This window comes from Thalassophryne amazonica, chromosome 9, assembly GCF_902500255.1.
Source record: "Thalassophryne amazonica chromosome 9, fThaAma1.1, whole genome shotgun sequence".
Taxonomy (NCBI): domain Eukaryota; kingdom Metazoa; phylum Chordata; class Actinopteri; order Batrachoidiformes; family Batrachoididae; genus Thalassophryne; species Thalassophryne amazonica.
This window is the reverse complement of record NC_047111.1, coordinates 92,424,945-92,452,933: the sequence shown is the minus strand read 5'-3', so window position 1 is coordinate 92,452,933 and position 27,989 is coordinate 92,424,945. Positions and strand designations below refer to the sequence as shown.

The 27,989-nt window shown below is 39.1% G+C and overlaps 1 protein-coding gene across 1 annotated transcript in view; it reads left to right on the top strand.

Annotated features, from left to right (window-relative positions):
* Nucleotides 1-6,951: 6,951 nt before the first annotated feature.
* Nucleotides 6,952-27,989, top strand: part of LOC117517661 (vascular endothelial zinc finger 1-like) — a 44,899-nt gene continuing 23,861 nt past the window's right edge. Inside the window, exon 1 of the mRNA XM_034178769.1 lies at nucleotides 6,952-7,061. Coding sequence (XP_034034660.1) covers nucleotides 7,029-7,061 — 33 coding nt within the window. The 5' untranslated portion in view covers nucleotides 6,952-7,028. The remainder of the gene's footprint in view (nucleotides 7,062-27,989) is intronic.

The window sequence follows — 27,989 nt, the reverse complement described above, 5'->3', positions numbered from 1 at the left end:
TCGTTATCTTTGGCTGCTTTCAGTGATGCCGGTATTGGTTAGACTCTTTCTCTCCGATTGTTCTGTCTGAGTTATTTTCATTAGTTACTTCATCCAAACCATCAACATGCTTATTAGACCCCATTCCTGCCAGGCTGCTCAAGGAAGTCCTACCATTATTTAATGCTTCAATCTTAAATATGATCAATCTATCTTTGTTAGTTGGTTATGTACCACAGGCCTTTAAGGTGGCAGTAATTAAACCATTACTTAAAAAGCCATCACTTGACCCAGCTATCTTAGCTAATTATAGGCCAATCTCCAACCTTCCTTTTCTCTCAAAGATTCTTGAGAGGGTAGTTGTAAAACAGCTAACTGATCACCTGCAGAGGAATGGTCTATTTGAAGAGTTTCAGTCAGGTTTTAGAATTCATCATAGTACAGAAACAGCATTAGTGAAGGTTACAAATGATCTTCTTATGGCTTCGGACAGTGGACTTATCTCTGTGCTTGTTCTGTTGGACCTCAGTGCTGCTTTTGATACTGTTGACCATAAAATTTTATTACAGAGATTAGAGCATGTCATAGGTATTAAAGGCATTGCGCTGCGGTGGTTGAATCATATTTGTCTAATAGATTACAATTTGTTCATGTAAATGGGGAATCTTCTTCACAGACTAAAGTTAATTATGGAGTTCCACAAGGTTCTGTGCTAGGACCAATTTTATTCACTTTATACATGCTTCCCTTGGGCAGTATTATTAGACGGTATTGCTTAAATTTTCATTGTTACGCAGATGATACCCAGCTTTATCTATCCATGAAGCCAGAGGATACGCACCAATTAGCTAAACTGCAGGATTGTCTTACAGACATAAAGACATGGATGACCTCTAATTTCCTGCTTTTAAACTCAGATAAAACTGAAGTTATTGTACTTGGCCCCACAAATCTTAGAAGCATGGTGTCTAACCAGATCGTTACTCTGGATGGCATTTCCCTGATCTCTAGTAATACTGTGAGAAATCTTGGAGTTATTTTTGATCAGGATATGTCATTCAAAGCGCATATTAAACAAATATGTAGGACTGCCTTTTTGCATTTACGCAATATCTCTAAAATCAGAAAGGTCTTGTCTCAGAGTGATGCTGAAAAAACTAATTCATGCATTTATTTCCTCTAGGCTGGACTATTGTAATTCATTATTATCAGGTTGTCCTAAAAGTTCCCTAAAAAGCCTTCAGTTGGTTCAGAATGCTGCAGCTAGAGTACTGACGGGGACTAGCAGGAGAGAGCATATCTCACCCGTGTTGGCCTCCCTTCATTGGCTTCCTGTTAATGCTAGAATAGAATTTAAAATTCTTCTTCTTACTTATAAGGTTTTGAATAATCAGGTCCCATCTTATCTTAGGGACCTCGTAGTACCATATTACCCCATTAGAGCGCTTCGCTCTCAGACTGCGGGCTTACTTGTAGTTCCTAGGGTTTGTAAGAGTAGAATGGGAGGCAGAGCCTTCAGCTTTCAGGCTCCTCTCCTGTGGAACCAGCTCCCAATTCAGATCAGGGAGACAGATACCCTCTCTACTTTTAAGATTAGGCTTAAAACTTTCCTTTTCGCTAAGGCTTATAGTTAGGGCTGGATCGGGTGACCCTGGACCATCCCTTGGTTATGTTGCTTTAGACATAGACTGTGTTTCATAATTATTGTATGGCCTTGCCTTGCAATGTGGAGCGCCTTTCGGCAACTGTTTGTTGTGATTTGGCGCTATACAAGAAAAAAGTTGATTGATTGATTGATTGATTGATTGATTGGAGTCATGATTCATGTCAGTCCACTTGGTGCAACAGCTCTCCAAGGTGTGATCACTCCTTTTTATATGCAGACTAACGAGCAGATCTGATTTGATGCAGGTTTTAGTTTTGGGGATGAAAATTTACAGGGTGATTCCATAATTTTTTCCTCAGAATTGAGTGAGTCCATATTTTTTTCCTCTGCTTGGTCTAAAAAAGTAACCGTTACTGACTGCCACAATCTTTTTTTCTTGATTTCTTATTGTGTTTCTTAAAGCCAGAAAGTTGCAATTTGAAATGACTTTAGTTTTGTGTCATGTCTGTGATCTGCTTTTTCTACAAAATTAAACAACTGAATGAACATCCTCCGAGGCCGGTGATTCCATAATTATTGCCAGGGGTTGTATATTTGCCTAGAGGTGGCGTATACGTGTGTCATGTCATGCACCCATCTGTTGCAGAAGAACATTCATACAAGCGGCCATTCATGCCTATGTCACCAAAGCCGGCCCAAAGGATACACGAATTATGCAATCACTTAGGGCCCCCATGCCACCAGGGGGCCCCCAAGAGCACCGAGAAATTGTGATAAGAAAATACATAAAATTTTGAATAATTAATAATATTGAATAATTCAAATAAAATCACATTATACACATAAAAACAATTTATATATTATTTTCATATTTGACACAACAAGTAATAGACCCATAATAAGTTAATTGATTCCAGTTAGGCTGGGATTTGAACTGAGGATTTTCTGGTCTCAAGCCCAACGCCTTAACCACTAGACCATCACCTCCCCCAGACCTTGGTCTCTATATAACAATGTTGTTATTTGTGTATTATAGCAAGATATCTTCAGAATACCTTGTCCAATTTTGATCAAACTCAGCAGGTGCATTGGGCCTATCAGGTCAGGGGGGGGAGGAGAATGTGTTGGTACCACGACCACAGAATCACCCTGGGTCCTGGATGGCAACCACCCAAGGAAGACAACCGTTCTATCCCCACCGCTTCAAAATAACCATCTATCTGCTGCAGCCAAGTGAAATGTGGGCATCTCCTTGGACTTCTCCATCTGCTGGGGTCCTCAACACTGAAACACCTCTTTACAGGATCATGCCCAGAAAAATGGTCCATGTCCAATCTGTAGTACCTGATGTACCCTCACAATGCAAGTGAAAGCGCTCATCTGAGACTCCTAAAGTAGCAACTCATTTGACACAAAGTTATTCTGGCAGTACCCAAGGATCCTCCAAAGTTACCTAGTAGCAAAGACATCCAGTCCTCACCTTAGGTCGCAGGCTAGCGTCCAAGTCTCACCACCATACAGTAAAACAGGAAGCACCCGGACCCTAAACACTTGGTTCATTGTTCTCCTGCAAAAGTATCAACATCACTAAACACGTGGCCGCATAACACCATAACCTCTTACCAGGTGTCTCCCGATCTCAAAGATCAAGGACCCAGAGCATGAACTTTCATTACTTTCAGCACATACAAATACACTTCGGCTTAGACTTGATCCAGGACAACTGCAAACCACTTTGATTGCTCGCTCAGCTTCTCATGCTGGAATCAGGGTGTCCAGTAATTCTGCAGTTGGGCATGCATTGGACCAATGGATGGAAAGAAGTGATTTAATTTTGGATAGGATCTGTCAAGGATGAGGTCAGAGGTCATAATCAATGGGTTCAGATAATTTATTGTTCATGGACGTGATGGTTTAAAAAAAGCCCATGAAACTTTTTTCCTACATGGCAGGACACTTGGAAATGGGGGTGTGACGTCACTGTGCTCTCTGACCACTTCTGATCTAGTTTTGTCTTTTGTGCTGGAGCTTGTCTGTTTGCTTGATAGTGATAGAAAAGCATAACACCGAGAGAAAACACATCATGCAAACTCTTAGCTGGGATGAAACTCGGGATGTTCTTGCTCTATATCAGCTTCAGTAAAGCATAAGATGTGACCCCATTACATATGTCAGGTTGACATTCTTTATACTCACTTCTTCAATTCCTGAGAACATTTCAAAACACCGTGTGAGAAAACATTGATGTTTTTGAGTTTTAAGTCACTAATTGTCAAAGAAAAAGCGACTCGTCCAGAGCATGTTGGTAATGATCCCTATAAGCTGCTTTGCCCTCAATCTCTGCAGCGCTGCAGGCTTTTGGGAATACTTTCAGCACATGCGGGGAAAATGGGAAAAACTCAAAATAAATGAAGAGTAAATCTAATAAAAGATAAAAGGTTATTTACTGTACCTACTGTTTCCCACGGATAACTGGTGTCTTCTCTGCAGTGAAGTTTTCATCATTTTCCTCTTTGAGATTGACACGAACTGTGAGGAAATCCCGTTGTGATGCCTTCAAGTACTTGTTCTCCGGTCGTATTTTCTCGTGTTAAAGAAGTTTGGGTCGAGAAAAAATGAGCCACAGACAAAACTTGCTGTGGAGCTCTGGCTGTTCAGTTTAGTAAATGATTTTGATTGTTGTTGTTGTTAGCAGCTATATTAATACGTAATATATATAGCTATCCTAAATTCACTTCAAAGTGGCTTGGCCACACAACAAAAATACACATACAATTATTTTTGGAATTTTTTCAATATCTTTTGGTCATACTGCTTTCGTGCACTTCTTCTGCAAATGACAGCCAGACCATTTCTATTTAATAGTAGGTAACTGCATGCAAACGCTTTTTCCAATGAATTGTTTTTCCAGTTGCACTTTAACGCATCAACAGTGTATAGTGGACAGCAGTGACCCCTCCTGGAAACCAGGTAAATCTCGCACCTGCAGCCTGTCAGAATCTAAAATATTCACTTGTTTATCTATTTATTTTATCATGGTACGTTTTTGCCTATATATTATCATTATCTCTACATTTGATGTGTTTACATTCACATTCAGAAGTAAATATCAAAGCCAACCTTCTGAAATATAAACAAGACGCAGATAACTACAAATAGTGGTGCGTATATTATTTGTTTGAGTGGATAAATAAATAGATTGTCAGTAGATATATTTAGGACACTTATTGTATAGCCAAACAGTAAATCTATTTTTTTATATGCATTATATGCATATACAGCTGGTTTTGTTGTGCAGTGTATTTATTGCATGTTTTCCTTTGCAATAGTTTAGATTAACCTATAAAATGCATGAAATGAATGTTAATGTGTCAGAATGTTTCAAAATGAAATTTGGTTTATGACAGGCATAGAGTAACCTCTATATGTGCATCATCTTTGTGGTGGCACTTTCATGAAGAAAATTTACTTTCTAAATTCCCAAGTTGCGCCTTGTTGAAATCACCTTCACAGTTGCAAAAGAAAAAGCTATAACAATAAATGCATCATCAGGACTCAACATAGCACTGAGGGCAGTCCAGTGCACACTGGATAGTGTCCAGTGTGCACTGGATAGCAGTGGATGCACACTATGTAAATGGACACTTAATAGTATCTGACGCACACAAGACATATTAATAAGCACTCCAAAATAGTATCTAGTGGGCACTGTGACCACACTAGATCCGTTGACAATAAAGAGTATGCACCACATATCATATGGTATGGCACCCACCGGATACTAATTAGTGAAAACAGATACTATCTATTGTGTACTAGATTTGACAGATGCTATCTAGTGTGCACTAAATCAACCAAGGGACTGAGGAGTGCGCACAAAATAATATTTGTGTGCATATTACCGGCCACCCAACTACCCTCTCCACCCTGCCTTAAAAATCACATTATATTAAACTATTGATTTTGATATGAACATTCTCAAGAAAGTAAAATACATGTATACATTTTAAGATAAAACAATGCACACAGAATGGCATATCAATTAATATCAAAAACAATAGAATTATAAAAATAACAAAGAAACTGAGTAATAAATCCAATGTCATATTTATGTAATTGCATAAAGAGTTTAGGTCAGACATTTTTGCACCTATAATTTATGATTATATTCTAGTGATTAAATTAAAGCTACTTGTAGAATTTTTGGTCACTTACAATCTTGATATCCATCCATTTTCTGAGCGGGTGTAGAAAATGGATGGATGGAATCTTGACATTTGAATTACTATTTATGTTCAAGACTATCTTTCAAATAATTGAGTACACTGCTTCTAAATGATGTAAAATATAATGTGCTGGACATAAAATAAACTTTTGTGTTCACCTAAAAATTAATGTCTATATTTAAGCAACCCACACCCTTAAATTATTTGTGATGGTATTTGATTGGCTAATTAATGATTCCCTGGCAGATCTCATGTTCTATCTGAAAGACACCATCTTATAACATATAATACATTATATACGGTTTATTTCTTTTGTTGTTCACATGTTAATCTTAGACTAAATAAATAAATAAATAAACAGTTGGCAGTTTATTAAACACCATAATATAAAATGGTCTTTGTCTTTGTATAACTTATTTGAAATTAACATTTTTTTGTTCGTTATTATTATTTCTTATGAGTTTCTTTGTAGTATTATATCAAAATGTACGATGTGTGCTTATATATACTTTTTGTATACTTTTTACACAATAAAATTAATTATGAATTATAATTATGAATTATGTCCCTTTAAGGTGCTCTGTTGATTGTAGCTCTTTTTTCAGTTCGCTTTCCGGTTTATGTGTAATGATGAATAAACCTAAATATTAAATTCTGCAGGTAATTAGGAAAAGTAGATACTTTTAACGGCTTCTTGTGTTATTTCAGGTTACGAATCCATCCTTTGAATGAAACCTGAAGCCTTCGTATTCCCGTTTAACTGAAAGACTTCCAAAATTGGGATTGTTAAAATTTGTATTTCGAAAGCTATGGCTTTTAAAATTTTATATATAAGTGATAATAAACTGACAATTATTGAGCCGCAATCACATCGCAGCCAACATGCGACAGTAGTAATGCGCCGCGCGGAATCGGCGATCGACAGCGATAGGGATGTTTGTGCATTCAAATTAATTTCATTTGGGGTTTTTTAGCAGCACAGACACGGTTCTTGTAATTTAATTTAACGTTAATGTCGGATATATTTGTAATCCACGTGTTGTTTGAACTTCAAAAATGGCATAAGGATTATTTTTTATATTGCTGCAATCAACGTCACCCCTTCCATGTTAGCCAAAGTGGTTTTACCCCCGGGGGTTAGCGGAAGTTGTTTCAGCTGCCATGTTTGGCCGCTTTGTTGTAAGATTGTGTGCGAGCTTTATTCCGAAAGTGTGGAAATGGAGCCGAGCTGGAGTACGTTTCTTTTTCAAGTAAGTTCGCCGTTTCCACTGGAAACCATAATAGCTCCAAAAACAGTGTTTAAAAAGATAACCACAGGCGCTTGGAATGCGAGCGATAAAAAAAAAGTCAAACCTGTGTTTTTTAAACGGATAGCGCTAATATCAAGTATCCAAGCAAAACAATGAATCCAGGCTTCCAGCTGTGAGCTTTGGGAATGACGCTGGACAAATAGTTTTAAAATTCTCACTATTTCAAGTTTGTGGTTTGTTTTGGCGTGTGACGAATGTTTACAGTAGTTATGGTAAATTATTCTTTTTTTTTGTCCAAGTTTGTTTGCTAAGTTCAAGCCAACAAAGCATGCGGGAATGAAGTGACGCTGCACCGTTAGAACCGAGATAGACACGTTTTTTTAATCCCTCGCCGCAGGATATTACCATGGTATGTTGGCTAAAACGACCGTTATAGTAATTAATATCGCGGATAATTTGGGACAAAGTGGCGGAGTTGAGCATAATAAACCAGTTTATTTGCGGGAGAAAAAAAAAATCTGTCGCTGATAACGGCGGTCCGCGGTGAACTTTCCGCCAGTGACTAGCCGATTTAGCTAACGATGTTTGAAGCTGATTTCGCCAAACTCGATGATTAATTGAGCTCTTTTTCTGTCTCTGTCAGGCTAAACTACACGATTCAACGGTACCGTGGTTATTAAGTAGCTGTTCTATTCTGTTGTTTACGGTGAGATAAGGAATTCAAACTGCAAACACCGGCTAACTAGCAACAGAGCAGCGCTTTTGAAATTAGCAACCCGCACATTATTACGCAATTTACAAATTACATTTTGAAAGTGAATTGTGTTGTTTGAGAGGCAACTGTGCCTGTTTCGTGCTTTCGTTAATGTGTGTGCAAAGGAGAAAGTTGTTCATTGAAATAAAGGGTACATGTGGCCTTACTTTACTTCTTTTATATGATGTGTACTTTTATTGTATTTTATACGTTTTTTTTCTTTACACAATAGCTGAATTGTGACTAGCTGTGCCCTAATGTTAATATTATTAACCTGGAAAACAAAATGTATGAGTTTTACGGTTTCACGTGTTTTTTTTTTCCTACATATTGTGCTGTTATCAGCAGCAGGTTTACAAGCTTCACTTAAAAAGTTACATCAGTCCACCATTGGATCCAATGTTCCAAACACTTTCCAAAGCTATCAGAGTTGCAAAGTCTAGACTATGAACATTTATGCCAGTTGCGGAACTAGCTGTGAAATCTGTCCTGCTTAGCTGGTGTACCAGCTGCACAGCAGCCTTGCAAATACCTTTCTCATAAATGGTTTCAGGTTAGGATAAGGGCAGTTGCACAATTACAATATAGTCTGTGTATAGTTCCAGAGGTTTTCAGTCCTAATGTTTAGAACATATGCAAGAGATTTGTATTTAATAGCAGTTGCTGCTTTGTTGAAAGGCATCACCATTTGCAATCTGCAAGATTCCCCCCCCAATACAGTTCTGATGGAACAATCATGCTAGTCTATGTCTATATATATATATATATATATATATATATATATATATATATATATATATATATAAAAGGCAATGTATGTATGTATGCGGCAAGATTTGTTTTTGGGGTGAACTTCCACATTAAGCATTCGACACCAAACTTCGTATGGTGACTGGTAGGGATGGGTATTAAGATTTTATGGATATCGATGACATAATCGATCCGATTCCTTATCGATTCCCTTATCGATACCTCTTGTGAATGTTGTGCTAAAAGTAGGATTTACAGGTTTTCTATGTATTTCATTGAGTCTTAAATAAATGTGAAAATGGTCACTGTATCCTTGATCTCTGGACATAAATAAAAATAAACAAAACTTTTGCTTTGAAGTTATTAATTCTGACTGGACTCTATCGTTCTAACTTAACCCGTCAGAGAACCGCGCAGCGTTTGGAGCTATGTGAACAGAACGGAGGACGATTCTCGTTTTTTTCTCGCAACAAGACATGAGTCCCAGTTGGTAACTTTAATCTGCACAAAAGTGACTCATGATTTCATATATTCAGGGATGAAAGTGGTGAAAAACAAAAAAAAGCTGAAACCCAAAATTACCCCCTAACACCACGTGCACGAAAATGTTTGAATTCTAGAAACTCTGAAATGCAATCTGGGACTATTCCAGACAATAAATTGCAGTGAGTGCAGCATCCATTTTGGTGAGAGAAAAAAAACAACTTATTCATATTCATTCCAGTAGTATTCTGTTCTTACTAGGATGCAGCAGTTTTCTAGTTTGGCAGATAGTTCTGGAGGAAATCACTGAAGAAATGAACACATTTAAAATGTGTTTGACCAAAACAAACTGTCATTAAACTTAAATAAAACAGAGATGAAATGGAGGTGTAAGAGTTACTAGGTGTTCACAGGAAACACTTATTTATTTCTGTTGTATGTATGTATGTATTTATTTATGTATGTTCATTGTTAGTTGGTTTTATATTTTCTGTTGTTTTTATTCAGGTTCTTTTTGTCTCTTTCTCTAAAATTGTATATAATCATTAGATAAGTTATTATTACTATTTTTGTGCTTGATATTATTATTAATATATAAACAAAAATAAATTTAAAAAATATTACAATTTATCATACATTTGACTCCTTTACGACAACAAACGCTTGACAGCTGCAACTGCTTAATGCTAATTTTTTGCATTGCAAATGCCATAGACACGGTAACGTGTTAGCATCGGTCCCGTTTTTGTTATAAAATACATCTATCAACTGTTTCAGAAGACCATAACAGGTCGGTTTAACATAAAAAAGGTAAATAATACTCACAGCCATATGCTCTTTAGGGTTTTAGCGGGGGAAAGCGAAAGAAAAAAATTAACCAACGAAGCAATGATTGAAGCACTGCTTCGATCTGCGAAGCACTGCTTCAATTGGTTCAAGGTTCAAAGCAAAGCCGCGCTGCAGAAAAGTTAATTACAGACCCTGCAGCGGGTCTGTAATCACTGTAGAGAAATTATAATTTTCCTGACAAACACCCCCAAAAACAACGGCCACTCTGAAGGACTAATAAGGGAATCGTTAAGTAAAAAAGGTTATTGATGTCGGTGGATTGAATCATTTCTTAACGATACCCGAAAGGAACCGGTTCTCGATACCCATCACTAGTGACTGGAGGCATCAAGGGGGAGGTCACTGGGGCCCTTAGGTTGAACGCGCACTTGCGTGAACACACATACACACGGTCAGCCTTATATATTAGATCACGACCCACTCACTGGAGCCCTTATTTTCACAGTTCACATGGTACTCAGGTGAGGTAGCAAGCATCACACTTTAGTTACCCCGTAATAGCGGCTGGTGAGGGTGGACTTTAATTAGAATCCGAATGGGCCAGTGCACACTGCATGCAAGTTAAGGTGTGCATTTTTTGACTTAAAATGTACCTGCTGTGTACAGTGTACAGCATGCAGACTGTCGATGTGCCTCCTAAGAAGGAAGGGGCGTTTGGTCGTAAAAACCCCAGGTGCTAAACGGATGAAATGTAAAAGAGCTGGGGTAACATCTGCAGAGACACTAAGAACATTATATATCCCACAGCATTGCCGTGATATGACATCATTCACTTGAGTCTCATGAATGTCACAAATTGCTCTATAAAAATTATTTATGACAGCATACATACACTCTATTATCCGTGCATAGAAGGGGTAACACTGTTGTGCCTTTCTTGAGAGAGTGGTGTCAACTTGGAACATGGTGCCATTATGGATGCAACTGCGCTGAACCTTTAATGTTTACAACATTTTTTTAAACCATTTAGCTATCAGCAACACATCCAGGTACAGGTGTTATCAAAATAAATATAAAAATAGTTAAGCTATCAAATTTACATAAATTTACAATTCATGATTATTTATTTAATTACTTTAAAGCCTGATTTATGCAGCTGCAGCTCTGTAACCCCGTGTCATGCAATGACATGCATGACAGTTTTAAAGATCTCCGTCTCTGGATTATGCTTTATTCTGGACTAATTTGACCCCCAACAAGCTTTTCTTTCTACAATCATCACCTCCAAATCAAAGGAAAGGAGATATATTTGATCCACTATCAAAATGTAATCAGCGTGCACACTGCAAAAAACTATTATAATATGATGGCAGATGAAGCACTGAAAGCAGCAAAGTGTCAAATCACAGCCTCTTGCTGTGTCTGATTTAACAGGTGCATGTCAGGCTCCGGGTCTGAGCCTGAGCACAGTGTGAAAAAAATAAACGTCCGGGCTTTTAATCACGGAATTGACTCCGGTCACACATGCGAGGGGTTTAATGGAAATACATTGCAATCGGACGGGACATTTTATCTGATGTGAGCGAAAAATCCATTGTACAAAATCCGTTATATACAGCATTTATTACATGGAAAACAAGTTATCTGAAAACAAAAAAGTTAGCTTTGCTAATCTGCAGTTAGCCAGTTAGCAGAACTGTGCCCACCACTGGATTAGAGTATGGAATAAATGTGCAGCCACTGTGTACTTCTGGTGGTGGTGCGAGATTTCAGGTCGGGGTCACTCACCACCGCATGGAGAAGTTCCAGCATTTTCCCTTTTCCAAATACAATGGGAGCCATTTCCTGAAATGTCACCTTTTATATAAAGTTACAAACAAGAGTCATGGTACCTTATGAATTTTGATCTTTGTACTGCTGTTTTCATGGAGAAAGCATCTTTGTTGATGGTGATCAGTGTCAAATGATTGTTGATGCGCTCCGATGTTCCTGACCCCTCTGTGGTTGATGCGACCTGCAGCCCACTTTTCTTCCATATCTCAGCCCTACTCATCATCTGCTTTTAAACCTTTGTATGACATCTGATAGTCCACCAATAACTGCTTTTTTTTTTCTGTCAAATTTAACCTGACCAATGACATGCGAGTCTTGCACATTGAAACATTAGAGCTTTACGCTTAACCATAGAGATCACTTGCCATGCCGGGCAAGTCAGGGGTCAGAGCTGCTTGCCGCATGGAAAGTAAACCAATTTAAACGCATAATACACACACACACACACACACACACACATATATATATATATATATATATATATATATATATATATATACATATCATATTAAGTAACTACCATTATCATATACCTATAAACGATACACCAATATGATTGGATAAAACACTAAAGAATAAATAGCAATACACCCTTTTTGCGGACGAGTAATATTTTTCATACCACCCGAGTAATCAGCCAATCCGGACAGCGGAGCAGCGTCACGACGAAGAGGCGCGGTCAGAGGAACTCTGAAATACTGGTGAGTCGCTATTAATAATTTCTTACGTGTCTAACCTCGTAGGTTGATTGTTAAAATTAAATTCGTTAGTTCTAAAAGCCAACATAATTATTTATAGGAAAACGTTCTATTTTTTTTTCTACTAAGGTTTGAACTTTGAGTGTTTACACAGGAGAGAAAAGTGAGAAAATGTTAATGCCTGTTTGAGAAAAGTGTATAAAGTGTGTAGTGAGGGGTTTTACAGCCTTAAAACATCTATAATAATTGTAAAAAAAAATAACGCTGACTACTTCGCGGATTTCACCTATCGTGGGTTATTTTTAGAATGTAACTCCCGCGATAAACGAGGGACCACTGTATATGATAAAATCATTATAAAGTTGTTCACCAATGAATATGGCTTTTTTTCACCCTTCAGAAAACCATACAACATTTATCATTTATAGGTATATGATAAAATCGTTATGAAGTTGTTTTACCAATGAATATGGCTTTTTACACCCTTCAGAAAACCATGTATGTATGGTTTTCTGAAGGGTGTAAAAAGCCATATTCATTGGTGAACAACTTGATAACTGATAATACAGAGTCCAAATCTGATGTATTTTCCTAGATATTGTACTTGCGTAGAAAGATATTGCAAGCCCTTTAAAAATAATCCATTGTGCATGCTTTGCAAGTTAACAGCACTGCCATGCATTAAGAGGGGATCACCTTCAATAAAAGCTACTCCAGTTTTTCCCGAAAACTCAAGGAAACCAATTTTTTTAGTCGTTCCCCAATTTTACTTTGCACAGAATTGTAGGTGTAAACCCAGGACACAGTGTAATTCTGATTGAATGCTTTAGTTGTTAAAGATATATTAATCATTATTATTAGTTGTTGTAGTAGTATGTGTTACATGTCTTATAAATGTCTTCAAAAATGGATCTTTAATTTCTAAGGGGGTTGAGGAGCTGTTTGCAGCCCTCACCCCGCTGTGTACGTCTGTCAGAGACAGTCACATTCTGTGAGCAGGAAGAAAATGCACACAAACTTGTTTACTTATGTGTAAAGTAGGGATGCACCGATCCACAATTTTTCACTTCTGATCCGATCCCGATACCTGAATTTGGATATCTGCCGATACCGGTACTTTTCCGATCCGATACCAGAGCTCTGTCTGCTTTAATATTATTATTGTAATTATTGTTAATTTTATGTGAGGATTTTCTTAAAAGGGAGACCTGAAAGTTCAGGTACAATTTGCCAGAAGGTAAATCTAAGATGAAAGCCTAGATTTGATGTTTTGGTGAAAGAATTAAGTACTTTTATTTTTTTATAGACTTTTATAGCCTTATTTTTGTAGACTTCAAGAGAAAAGACAACACTGTCTGTCCTTCACAATTTTCAATTTCAACGGCGTTTCTTTGATATGGGAGACATATGTTTACATTGTCTTAGCAAGTGTTACAGAGTAAAATTATTCAAGTTACTAATCTTTTCAGCCCCGGTGTAAAGTACTACCGGATTGGCAGGTAAGGTTTTATCTAGGGCTGAAACGATTAGTCAAGTAACTCGAATAATTCAATTACAACAAATGTTCGAGGCAAATTCTGTGCCTCGAAGCTTCGTTTAACATTGTAGTACATATGCCAGGCCTGTATGTGGCGCTGCAACGTCCGCAGAAAAAAAAAAGACTGGAGCATAACAGCTAATCAAATTAGCAACGATAGCTACCGCTTTCCAACGTGACACAGAGTAAAATAAAGCCTTGTAAGAGAAATATGGTCCACGCTGATCATCTGAAATAGACTTACTGTGTATTTAAATCGAAGAAGTGTGTTTGTCTATTTTTAAAAAAAAACACGGTCTGCTCTACGTGGGGAGGGACTATTGACCCGCTGCCGGCTGCTCAGACTCGCACTGAGTGTTTGACTTTTTAATTTTTGCTTTTTTGGACAACACACAACACTTAAACACGGTAACTTAAATAAAATAATAATAATAAAAAAAAAAACTGACTGCGAGGCTGCATGTTCAACCTCCAGCTGAAATGCATCTGCTGAATTGCAGAGAAAGAGGGATAAAAAAAAATCACGCAGGGACCCAGTCCATCAACCTTTATTTAAAAAAAAAAAAAAAAAAACTTAAAAATGGTTAAATTTGACAAGTTGGAGAAAACAAAACAAAGCCACATCCCATCACCATTTCAGCAAAATATAAACACTTTGGCGCAATGACACTGTGCCATTGCTTAGGGAGAGCCCTGGACTATTGATGTTGTTTAAAAACGCAGTACTTTTTATCCGATTACTCGATTAATCACCAGAATAACTGATAGAATACTCGATTACGTAAATAATCGAAAGCTGCAGCCCTAGTTTTATCTAGCCCTAGTAGTATATTGTGATGTCCTCAGAAACAGACTTTGACCATATATGGGGAAGAAATGCAAAGCGTTAGTTTTTTGTTTTGGCTTGTATCGCTCCATGTGTCCTGCCCTGTTTTTAGCACACAGCCAGAGGACATACACAGACTTTAAAAGCAAAACAAGGTATAAATATGTTGTAAAACTTGCATTGCCACAGTGAGACTGTGCAAACTTTTTTTTTCTCCTCTTCTTCTTCTTTCATTTCTCTCAACATGGGCTTGCGTGTCCCAGGGGATGTGGTACATATAATATATTGCGTCCAGCGTTGCTTGTTTTAACACGTGGTCCACCTTGATTGCATATTTTGACCCAACCCGGAAGTCAACTGTATTGCAGCTCCTTGGCTGGCCCCTTAAGGCTGGTTCCAACACAGAGCACATTCTTATAGAGTAATTCCATGCAGAATCACCAAATTTTAGAGCTAGGTCCCGACTGACCATCTCAAATTTTTTTCACTTTTTTTTTTTAAAAGATGAAATCTGTATGAAAAACTTTGAATCAGTTTTCACACTTTCCCGTATCACTCAGGCTGTGTGGTAAGTAAGTCCCTTCGGCTGCTCCCTTGTTTGCACTCGGGGTCACCACAGCAAATCTAAGGTGGATCTGCATGTTGAATTGGCACAGGTTTTATGCCGGACGCCCTTCCTGACGCAACTCCACATTACATGGAGAAATGTGGCAGGGGTGGGATTTGAACCCGGAACCTTCTGCACTGAAACCAAGCGGAGCAGCTGGAAGGATGTTTCAGCAGAAACGCAGAAGTGGCTGGATCGAAAAACTCAGGGTTGGATCTAGGGCTTAAACGATTAGTTGAGTAATTCAAATAATTCGATTACAAAAAATGTTCGAGGCAAATTCTGTGCCTCGAAGCTTCATTTAACGTTGTAGTACATATGCCAGGCCTGTGTGTGGTGCTGTAATGTCCCCAGAAAAACAATCAGAAGAAGAAGTAGAGCAAGCGCTAATCAAATTAGCACAAAAGCTACAGCTTTCCAATGCGATAAACAGAGGGAAATAAAGCCTTTTCAGAAAAAGTCGCTCCACGCTGATCATCTGAAATAGCTTACTGTGCATTTAAAACAAAGTGTGTTTGTTTTTTTTTGTTTTTTTTTTTAACACAGTTTCGTCCGCTGGCCCCTCTACGCGCGGTGGCCAGCTGCTGCCTCTCTGCCTGGTGTGAGCGGCACAGCACTGCCCTCACACAGCTCCGACCCGGCCACAGACAGTCTCTGGAAGAAGTCCAGTCTTTCTTCTGTGTGACTCGCAATGAGTGTTTCGCTTTTAAATTTTCACTTTTTTGGGCAACACACAAGGATTCAAAGGAATTTTATTGTCATATGCACAGAAGAACATGTTCCCTGCGCAATGAAATGTGTCTATTGCATTTAACCCATTCTAATTGCCAGTAGGAGCAGAAGTCACCATTAGGCGCCCGGGGACCAGCTCCAGATGTACATCCCTGCCTTGGTCAACAGCAGGGCTGAGCAAACCAACACCGACCCATAACAAACAACACACACACAACACATAGGCCAGCCCAGTACATAAACATATATTGAAAAGCAAAACACGAGGGAAAAGGAGAAAAAAAAAACCCTCATAGCCGCTGCGTTACACAGCAGCAATGAGGAAAAAAATCCCCATCAGCACAGAAAAACAATAATCACACACAAAAACAAGGACGCAGGACGACAACCGAGATTTGAAAAGGTCCAGTTTATCAGAACACTCCGGAGGCAGCCTGTTTGGCGCCGTCAACGGCCTTGTCCGACAATCCTGGAGGGGGAGGGGCACAGCCCTGAGCAGTCCACACAGTCAACGTCAGAGCTGGAGAAGCTGAGGGGGGAAGACCAGGGAGCTTCACAAACACAGGAACTCAAATAAAACAATAATAATAATAAAAAGTGACTGCGAGGCTTGCATGTTCAACCTCCAGCTGAAAATGAAATGCATTGGCTGAATCCCAGAGAGTGTGTGAAAAAGAAATTCATGCAAGGATAGCCCTGAAGCCTATCCCTTTCATTGTATTCACGTCAACGATCCCAAATTTGGTCTTAATAACTGTTATATATTTGAGAACATATACTGGAAGTTAATTTGATCATTATAAAAAAACTCAAAGTTGTATTATAGGCCTGTATCACTGTTGAATTTCTTGGTGACAGATGCACTATGATGAATTTGTTTAATTAAGCACAGGCACTGTATATATGCACGTCCGCTCACCCAGCAGCGTGTATATTTATATATTACTTGTTACAATTTTTGTTGGATTATTGGGAGGTCAACAACCCTGGAGGTTACAGCCTAAAACGACTATGACTACGACGACCCAGTCCACCACCTTAATAAATAAATAAAAATTGTTAAATTTTACAGGTTGGGGAAAACAAAGCCACAACCCATTGCCATTTCAGCAAAATGTCAAGACTTTGGCTGAGCTCCTGACACCAGGAAAGATACAAGACTTGTAAAGATGTAAAAAAAAAAATATATAACTACCCAGGAAAAACAGAAAGGGATACACTAAATTTGACAATCTCTGTGATGACGCAGTGACATTGTGCCATTACTTAGGGAGAGCCCTGGACTGTTAATGTTTTAAAACGCAAAGGTACTTTTTATCCAATTACTCGATTAATCGCCAGAATAATCGATAGAATACTCGATTACTAAAATAATCGATAGCTGCAGCCCTAGTTGGATCGGAAATTTTCGATTCATGAATTACATTGGTATCGGAAGCCGATACCGATACTGGATCGTACGTAACTCGACTTTTTATAGGCAGTCAGTTGGGACTGAACCAGCTGATATTAAATTGCACTGACAAGGAGCAGGATTGCTTTCTAATTACTGATTAGGTTTCAGCTGGCAGGTGTCTTGCCTTTCCATGTCTTTTTGGACCTCCCTTTCTTCAGGTGATCAATACTTTATTCCTGTATCATTGCACATTATTACACATAACTTAATGTCTGTACTTATTTGCTTTGGTTTCTTTATATGTGTATTACTTGGGTTGCTACTGACATTTTGTGAAAATTTCTAGTGCTGGGTTGGAAAGATCAATTCGCCAATTTTAAATCGATTCTCATTTTAATTCCCACAGATCGATTCATACATCCAAAGATCGATAAAAAAAAAAATATATATATATATATATATATTTACCGTATTTTCCGCACCATAAGGCGCACTTAAAAGCCTTAAATTTTCACAGAAATCGGCCATGCGCCCTATAATCCGGTGCGCCTTATGTGCGCACTGAATTCCAAAATCTGTAAAAACGACCAACGTTGTCTTTGACCGTCGGAATATCGGACCATTTCCCCCTGACACAGGGACGTAATACATAAAGTATGTACGCTGGCAGCATAGAGTACGTACCCTGGCAGCGATAAACCAATTGGAGAACATTACGTAATACGTAAAGTACGTACGCTGGTAGTGTAGAGTACGTGCGCTGCCAGCGATAAACCAATCAGAGAAGAGTCCGTGGTACGTACACTTACCTCCGCCACTCCTCCGGTAGTTACCGTATACTACAGGTATCCTGCAAAACATTTGTTTGTCTAAGGACCCCGAAAAATGGCGCCAGCGAAGAGACATGCTTACGAGGCACAATTCAAACTGCAGGCTATCAGTTACGCGGTTGTTCATGGGAATAGAGCAGCTGCGAGAGGAAACAAGAAAATGAACTGTGCCAAGTTAAAAAGACCAAACGGAGTTTCCGTGAAACAAAGCAAGGTGGCCACAGCTAGAAGACCAACTCGAGCAATGGGTCATTGAACAAAGAACAGCCGGGAGAAGCGTCTCTACAGTCACCATTCGGCTGAAGGCAAAAACAATAGCGGTGATTAGCGGGAACCTGGCATGTTTGATGGCGAAGTTGCCCAGCTATTCAATTCAGACACAGAAGATGAGGACTTCGATGGATTTGTGACAGAACCATAATAAAAAACAATGTGAGTACCATATTGTTAAATACCGGTAGTTCAAAGTTGTTGAAAAGTTCAAATAAACTCACAGTTTTGCTTCCGTGACCTTTTTTTTTTTTTTTTGTAAAATATATGTTTTAGCGTGCGCCTTTTGTAAGGGTTAAGTACCCACCTATTGAGGGCGCGCCTTATAATCCGGTGCGCCTTATGGTGCAGAAAATACGGTGTGTGTGTGTGTGTGTGTGTATATATATATATATATATATATATATATATATACACACACACACACACACACACACACACACACACACACACACACACACACACATATACATACTGCAGTTGGGCCATTACAGTTTCCGAGAGTGTGTAACAGGAAAAATTAAATGATTTCTCTACATTGATTGTGGATGCGCTGGTTCTGATTTAGAAGCAGCGTGTCCACAATTTATTCATTAACCTCTGTCAAAGCCATTTAAAGATGTCGATCATGATTACTGGGACTGTTGTTGCAGGCAAGAAGAGAATCATCCGCTCTTTAATTGACAGTCGGTTTTGTTTTTTTCTTTTCCTCATAGCATGCCATTTCGGTGGGACAGCGCACGAAGGTTCTCTAGTGTGGACTGTGGGAGTAATGTTCTCCTGCACTTAGGAGAACTTCCCTCCACTGCAGGATAGCTTTTCTAATAGCCACGTTCTCCTGCTGCAGCGTACCATGCTGCAGGCGTGAGTTTTGTAGGGGAGACCGAGACCATTATCCCCCAGGATAGTTTTAAATTCTAGCTCTCTGAAACACTATTGCCTGCATTTTGAGGGCCACATTTTGAGAAGTAGTGTTAATATGTTGCATAACTAGACAATAATGTAACAGCTCAAAAAATGGGTTTTAATAACACTAACCCAAATCGATGTTGAATTAAAATAATCGATTTTGAATCTTAATCTGAATCGAATCGATTCTTGAAATTTGAATCGATACCCATTTCTAACAATTTCATGTCAATAGCATCTTCAGAAACATCTTTACTGAGAAAAATGGTGGCGTGTTAAATACCTCTGTCTCTCTCTCTCTCTCTCTCTGTCTCTGTGTGTTTGTGTGTGTGTGTGTTTTCATTTATATATGTACAGTGAGGAAAATAAGTATTTGAACACCCTGCGATTTTGCAAGTTCTCCCACTTAGAAATCATGGAGGGGTTTGAAATTTTCATCTTAGGTGCATGTCCACTGTGAGATATACGAGGTCTGTTAGAAAAGTATCCGACCTTTTTATTTTTTGCAAAAACCTGATGGATTCGAATCACGTGTGCTTGCATGAGCCAACCTTGAACCTTCGTGCGCATGCATGATTTTTTTCACGCCTGTCGGTTGCGTTATTTGCTTGTAACCGAGCTCCTCACCCTATCTCTAAGGGAGCGCCCAGCCACCCTGTGGAGGAAACTCATCTCGGCCGTTTGTACTTGCGATCTTGTTCTTTCAGTCATGAGCCAAATCTCATGACAATAGGTGAGGGTCGGAACCTAGATTGATCAGTAAATCGAGAGCTTTGCCCCTTTCTCAGCTCTCTTAACCACGACGGTCCGATACAGTGACCGCATCACCGCAGACTCTGCACCGATCTGTCTGTCGATCTCACACTCCATCCGTCCCTTGCTTGTGAACAGGACCCCGAGATACTCTCCACTTGAGGCAAGGACACTCCACCGACTTGAAGAGGGCAAAGCACCTTTTTCCAGTCGAGAACCATGGCCTTTGGAAGTGCTGATTTTCATCCCGGACGCGTCACACTCAGCTGCAAACCACTCCAGTGCACACTGAAGGTCCTGATTTGACGACGCCAACAGAACCACATCGTCCGCAAACGGCAGAGACGAGATTCTGTGGTTCCCAAACTGGATCCCCTCTACACTGACTGCGCTTTGAAATTCTGTCCATAAAAGTAATGAACAGAACCGGTGACAAAGGGCAGCCTTGGCGGAGACCAACGTGCACTGGAAACTAGGGGTGACGAAAAAAATCGATTCACTTTCGAATCGCGATTCTTATTTATTACGATTCTGAATCGATCCAAAATGTCCAAGAATCGATTGTTTTAAAAGCATTTTTTAAACATAATCTTGCTTACTCGCTGCATGTGCTGTTTGTCAGGCAACGGCTTCCGTACTACAGTGTCCCTGCGAGGGGGGGGTGGTCCGGCGTGCTTCAAACACTCGTGCGCTGCAGAGTTCAGTGGCTGTAGCTTAGCATGGCGGACGAAGAGCTAATTCAGCCAGCACCGTCCTTACTGAAGGCAAATGTTTGGGCGCATTTTGGATTTTATTATTTGCTGCGTAAGGAGCGTGACATGAGTTATACAGTGTACAGAATCTGCACAATGAAAGTCAAGTACTTCGGAAACACTTCAAATCCGCAAGCCCACATGCTACGCTATCACCCGGAGCTAAAAGAGGGGAGCAGCGCTCTCTGCCGACTACTGAACAGCGCTTCGCTAAACTGCCAGCCAACTCGGAACGAGCAAAGCAGATCAGTAAATTTACATCTAGAATCACTTGATTAACCTTGTAAAGCTGCATTTTCTTAAACATAAACATTTTTTAAGTAATATAACTATTTCTCATAGCTCTTTGAATTGAAAATTGATTCTGAATCGAATCGTCACCCCAAGAATCGGAATTGAATTGAATCGTGAGTTGTTGTACGATTCACATCCGTACTGGAAACAGGCTTGACTTACTACCGGCAATGTGGACCAAGCTGCTGCTGCTGTCGTACAGGAACCGGATAGCCCTTACCAAAGGACCCGTACTCCCAGAGCACCCCCCACAGAGCGCCTCGAGGGACACGGTCAAACGCCTTCTCCAGATCCACAAAACACATGTTGTCTAGTTGGGCGAACTCCTATGAACCCTCAAGCACCCGATGTAGGGTGTAGAGCTGTTCCAGTGTGCCACGATTACATTACACACACATACTTACATTATATACAGGGTGGGCCAATAAAATGTTACCACTTTTTTAATTCGTACAATTTCCATAATAACAAAGATTTCTTTTTCATTTTCAACATTTTCAACTTCCTTCGGGAAATTCGGAGAATCCCTCTTGAGGTGTGTGGCAATGTCACCACAAACTTCAATGTGCGTGTTGCAGCTGTAATCCAAAGAAGAGCGTGGATTGAACATGTCATCAGTTATTGAACTGTGCAGAAAACAAGAGACAAAGTGGGAAACCTTTGGTATCAAATGTTACTTTGATGCTTCTGTTACAAGTTTGTAAATAAAATTTTCGTATATATACATATATATACATGCATACACATATATATATATATATATATATATATATATATATATATATATATATATATATATATATATATATATATATATATATATATATATATATATATATATATATATATATATATATATATATATATATATAACGTGAAAGCCACCAGACCAGCTAGAACAGAACCCTGGGTTCCTGGACAGTTTTTAGTTAGGTTTTAGTGTGGACATGGTGTGCCCAGTGCATTATGTGTTAGTGGGTATGTATATAGGTGTGTATATATATGTGTGTGTGTGTGTCTATATATATATATATATATATATATATATATGTGTGTGTGTGTATGTGCGTATGTATGTACGTATATAGGTATATATGGCACGGCCCAAGCAGAGGGTCACCCCCTAGAGCCTGGTCTGCTTGAGGTTTCTTCCTAAGAGGGAGTTTTTCCTCACCACAGTTGCCTTGTTCTTGCTCTGGGGGTCGGCAAGGTTGGTCCTTATTTGAGTGGAGTGACGTGGGCCAAGTTTGTTGTGATTTGGTGCTGTATATATATATACATAATATACTTATACATGAATTGAAGTCTAATGTGTATGTCTGTGTGTTGATATGTAGTGTGTTGTGAATTTGTGTTTATGTTATTATAACTGTTATAATTGTTGGACTTGTGCTAGCAGGGGTGGGTGTTGATAAGCTTTGCTTCTGCCCACACCCTTTCGGACTCACAGGCTTTGTTTATATAACATTCATGTTATTTGTATGTTGTTTGTTTCTGTTCTTTCGGATTTGTGTGTGTGTGCCGAATAAATCCATTCATTCATTCATTCATTCATTATGGGTATTCACGACAGAAGAAATGCATTTGAGGTGCTCTGATCAGGCTCCACACGGACAAGAGCATTAAACTCTTGTGCCTAAAACTCTTGTGAATATATTCTCTGGGTTTATAGACGTTATTATGTTTGTTTTATGTAAAAATGCCAAAAGAAGCCCAGGTTGCTTCTCCAAAAGCCAAAAGTCTGTTAAATTGTGATTCAGGCCGTGTGATATAACCGGCGTCAAAATGCATAGAACACTGCCATCTACTGGCGACTGGTTATATCACAGTGTTGTCGACCGCAGGATTTTAAAATTATCTGTAGGTTTCCAAAATCTGAGAGACCCCACACGTGGAGATAAAAACAAATCTGACAGGTTTAGTTGTACAGTGTGTGGTGTCAGCCACACGGTAAAAACAACACACAAACAGATTTTTCACACGAACATTCCCAGGTCAAACACCTCGCTTTCTGATTGGCTGCATGTCAGATTTAGCTCCTCACGTCCTTCTTAACACACCACACACACGGCAGGAATATCTGATAAGATTATATTTAGCGTCATCACGATTGTCGGGGCATCCTTAAGTTTGTCAGAAGGGGAAGATTGGGTCAATATCGGCCTAATTATCTTGCCATGTGAACCAGGCGTGATGTTATGACGCCTCACGGAGCGTAGGGCTGTCATGATGAGGAATTTCTGGAGACGATTGTCAGACAAATTATTGCGATTGACGAATATATTGTCTATTTTTTTCCTCTTTTTTCCCCTTCTTTATATTCTACTATTGTAGTATAATTACACAACTCTGGAAGAACGTTTGGCTTCTGTGAGTGGAGAAACTGGGAATGTGCACCATTTTTATTTTTATCTTCATTTCATACAGTCCCAACCTTTTCTGATTTGTGGTTGTTTCTGTTGCATTTCTGAAATTGTTTCTCCTCATCAGTCACATTTTGTGCTTAAACACTACATTAATCTCAAGATTGAACAAATAAATACCTTTGGAAAATAACAGCTGTTAAAGTTCAGAGTTCTCAACTGCTTTTTGTGATCTGTGCTTCTGAACATCACCACATCACCATGTCAGGGTTTTTTTTGTGTGTGTGTGTGGCTCAGTTCATTCATATATTCTCATTTTTAAATATGTTTTTAAAGATATTTGACCGTTTATTTCATCCCATGATCTCATAAATTCAGCATACGACGCGCACTTGGTGTGAACAGGACGGTAATGGCAGAATCACACCTTTAGAGAAAGTTCAGAGAAGTAAAAGCTTCACGTTTTGGTTTTGTTAACATGTTCACTCGGGTTAAAATCGTCTCTCTGCTCCGCGCTTGCTGTGCACTGATGGTTCTCAGACTGTAACGTGTCGCACCTGCATTCAGGAATCTCCCTCACGCATCCCCTCCCAGTCAACAGCCTGCAGACTGCGCTGCAGTCTGCTGACTCTGTGCGCACACACACACAGACACACACACCGACAGCTCCGCATTTTAGACGGCTTTTGAGAAGACGGCCGCTGTTTTAATCGGCCGTCCAAACGGCAGGACGGATCGCCTTAAGACGAGAGCGAGGCTGCAGCCACAATGACGTTAGATTCAGAGTTGTTTTATGCTAATTGTGGCTAAAATAAATAATTCACGGTAATCGAATATGAAAAATAATCGCGATTGACGAATATTGTAATAATCGTGACAGCCCTAATGGAGCGACTGATTGATCTGTTACAACACTGCACCGAGCCGCTAACCGATCGGATGTACAGTAGTGTTCAGAATAATAGTAGTGCTATATGACTAAAAATATTAATCCAGGTTTTGAGTATATTTCTTATTGTCACATGGGGAAACAAGGTACCAGTAGATTCAGTAGATTCTCACAAATCCAACAAGACCAAGCATTCATGATATGCACACTGTTAAGACTATGAAATTGGGCTATTATTTAAAAAAAAGTAGAAAAAGGGGTGTTCACGATAATAGTAGTGTGGCATTCAGTCAGTGAGTTTGTCAATTTTGTGGAACAAACAGGTATGAATCAGGTGTCCCCTATTTAAGGATGAAGCCAGCACCTGTTGAACATGCTTTTCTCTTTGAAACCCTGAGGAAAATGGGACATTCAAGACATTGTTCAGAAGAACAGCGTAGTTTGATTAAAAAGTTGATTGGGGAGGGGAAAACTTATACGCAGGTACGAAAAATTATAGGCTGTTCATCTACAATGATCTCCAGTGCTTTAAAATGGACAAAAAACCAGAGACACATGGAATAAAATGGAAAACAACCATCAAAATGGATAGAAGAATAACCAGAATGGCAAAGGCTCACCCATTGATCAGCTCCAGGATGATCAAAGACAGTCTGGAGTTACCTGTAATTGCTGTGACAGCTAGAAGACGCCTGTGTGAAGCCAATTTATTTCCAAGAATCCCCCACAAAGTCCCTCTGTTAAATAAGACGTGCAGAAAAGGTTACAATTTGCCAAAGAACACATCAACTGGCCTAAAGAGAAATGGAGGAATATTTTGTGGACTGATGAGAGTAAAATTGTTCTTTTTGGGTCCAAGGGCCGCAGACAGTTTGAGAGACGACCCGCAAACTCTGAATTCAAGCCACAGTTCACAGTGAAGACAGTGAAGCATGGTGGTGCAAGCATCATGATATGGGCATGTTTCTCCTACTGTGGTGTTGGGCCTATATATCGCATACCAGGTATCATGGGTCAGTTTGGATATGTCAAAATACTTGAAGAGGTCATGTTGCCTTATGCTGAAGAGGACATGCCCTTGAAATGGGTGTTTCAACAAGACAATGACCCCAAGCACACTAGTCAACAAGCAAAATCTTGGTTCCAAACCAACAAAATTAATGCCTCGCAGATGGGAAGAAATCATGAAAAACTGTGGTTATACAACTAAATACTAGTTTAGTGATTCACAGGATTGCTAAAAAAGCAGTTTGAACATACAACCCCTGGCAAAAATTATGGAATCACCGGCCTCGGAGGATGTTAATTTAGTTGTTTAATTTTGTAGAAAAAAAGCAGATCACAGACATGACACAAAACTAAAGTCATTTCAAATGGCAACTTTCTGGCTTTAAGAAACACTATGAGAAATCAGGAAAAAAAATGTGGCAGTCAGTAACGGTTACTTTTTTAGACCAAGCAGAGGGAAAAAAAATATGGAATCACTCAATTCTGAGGACAAAATTATGGAATCATGAAAAACAAAAGAATGCTCCAACACATCACTAGTATTTTGTTGCACCACCTCTGGCTTTTATAACAGCTTGCAGTCTCTGAGGCATGGACTTAATGAGTGACAAACAGTACTCTTCATCAATCTGGCTCCAACTTTCTCTGATTGCTGTTACCAGATCAGCTTTGCAGGTTGGAGTCTTGTCATGGACCATTTTCTTCAACTTCCACCAAAGATTTTCAAATGGATTTAGATCCGGACTATTTGCAGGCCATGACATTGACCTTATGTGTCTTTTTGCAAGGAATGTTTTCACAGTTTTTGCTCTATGGCAAGATGCATTATCATCTTGAAAAATGATTTCATCATCCCCAAACATCCTTTCAATTGATGGGATAAGAAAAGTGTCCAAAATATCAACGTAAACTTGTGCATTTATTGATGATGTAATGACAGCCATCTCCCCAGTGCCTTTACCTGACATGCAGCCCCATATCATCAATGACTGTGGAAATTTACATGTTCTCTTCAGGCAGTCATCTTTATAAATCTCATTGGAACGCCACCAAACAAAAGTTCCAGCATCATCACCTTGCCCAATGCAGATTCGAGATTCATCACTGAATATGACTTTCATCCAGTCATCCACAGTCCACGATTGCTTTTCTTTAGCCCATTGTAACCTTGTTTTTTTCTGTTTAGGTGTTAATGATGGCTTTCATTTAGCTTTTCTGTATGTAAATCCCATTTCCTTTAGGTAGTTTCTTGCAGTTCGGTCACAGACGTTGACTCCAGTTTCCTCCCATTCGTTCCTCATTTGTTTTGTTGTGCGTTTTCGATTTTTGAGACATATTGCTTTAAGTTTTCTGTCTTGACGCTTTGATGTCTTCCTTTGTCTACCAGTATGTTTGCCTTTAACAACCTTCATGTTTGTATTTGGTCCAGAGTTTAGACACAGCTGACTGTGAATAACCAACATCTTTTGCAACATTACATGATGATTTACCCTCTTTTAAGAGTTTGATAATCCTCTCCTTTGTTTCAATTGACATCTCTCATGTTGGAGCCATAATTCATGTCAGTCCACTTGGTGCAACAGCTCTCCAAGGTGTGATCACTCCTTTTTAGATGCAGACTAACGAGCAGATCTGATTTGATGCAGGTGTTAGTTTTGGGGATGAAAATTTACAGGGTGATTCCATAATTTATTCCTCAGAATTGAGTGAGTCCATATTTTTTTCCCTCTGCTTGGTCTAAAAAAGTAACCGTTACTGACTGCCACAATTTTTTTTCTTGATTTCTTATAGTGTTTCTTAAAGCCAGAAAGTTGCCATTTGAAATGACTTTAGTTTTGTGTCATGTCTGTGATCTGCTTTTTTACTACAAAATTAAACAACTGAATGAACATCATCCGAGGCCGGTGATTCCATAATTTTTGCCAGGGGTTGTAATAGTTTTGAGTTTGTAGCATCAACAGCAGATGCTGCTATTATTGTGAACACCCGCTTTTCTATTTTTTGTTTTTTACTAATAGCCTAATTTCATAGCCTTAAGAGTGTGCATATCATGAATGCTTGGTCTTGTTGGATTTGTGAGAATCTACTGAATCTACTGGTACCTTGTTTCTCATGTAACAATAAGAAATATACTCAAAACCTGGATTAATCTTTTTAGTCACATAGCACTATTATTTTGAACACTACTGTACGCTTTGGAGCAACTGATTGATGCGTTATGACACCGCACCGAACGTTTTCACTATTATTTGATTTACGAGTGCGTATTTATGCGACTGACATCGTTATTCAAGCATTCAAAAGGCGATTCCTATCGCCACACAACTCCAGCAACCACACACAAGTTTGTTTGTTTTTTTGACAATTCTTGTTATTGAAAGAAACCTTGTCTCCCTAACCGGCTAGAGTTGTGATGTACAAAAAGTAACTCTGTCTTCCTTATTGTAAATCCAAG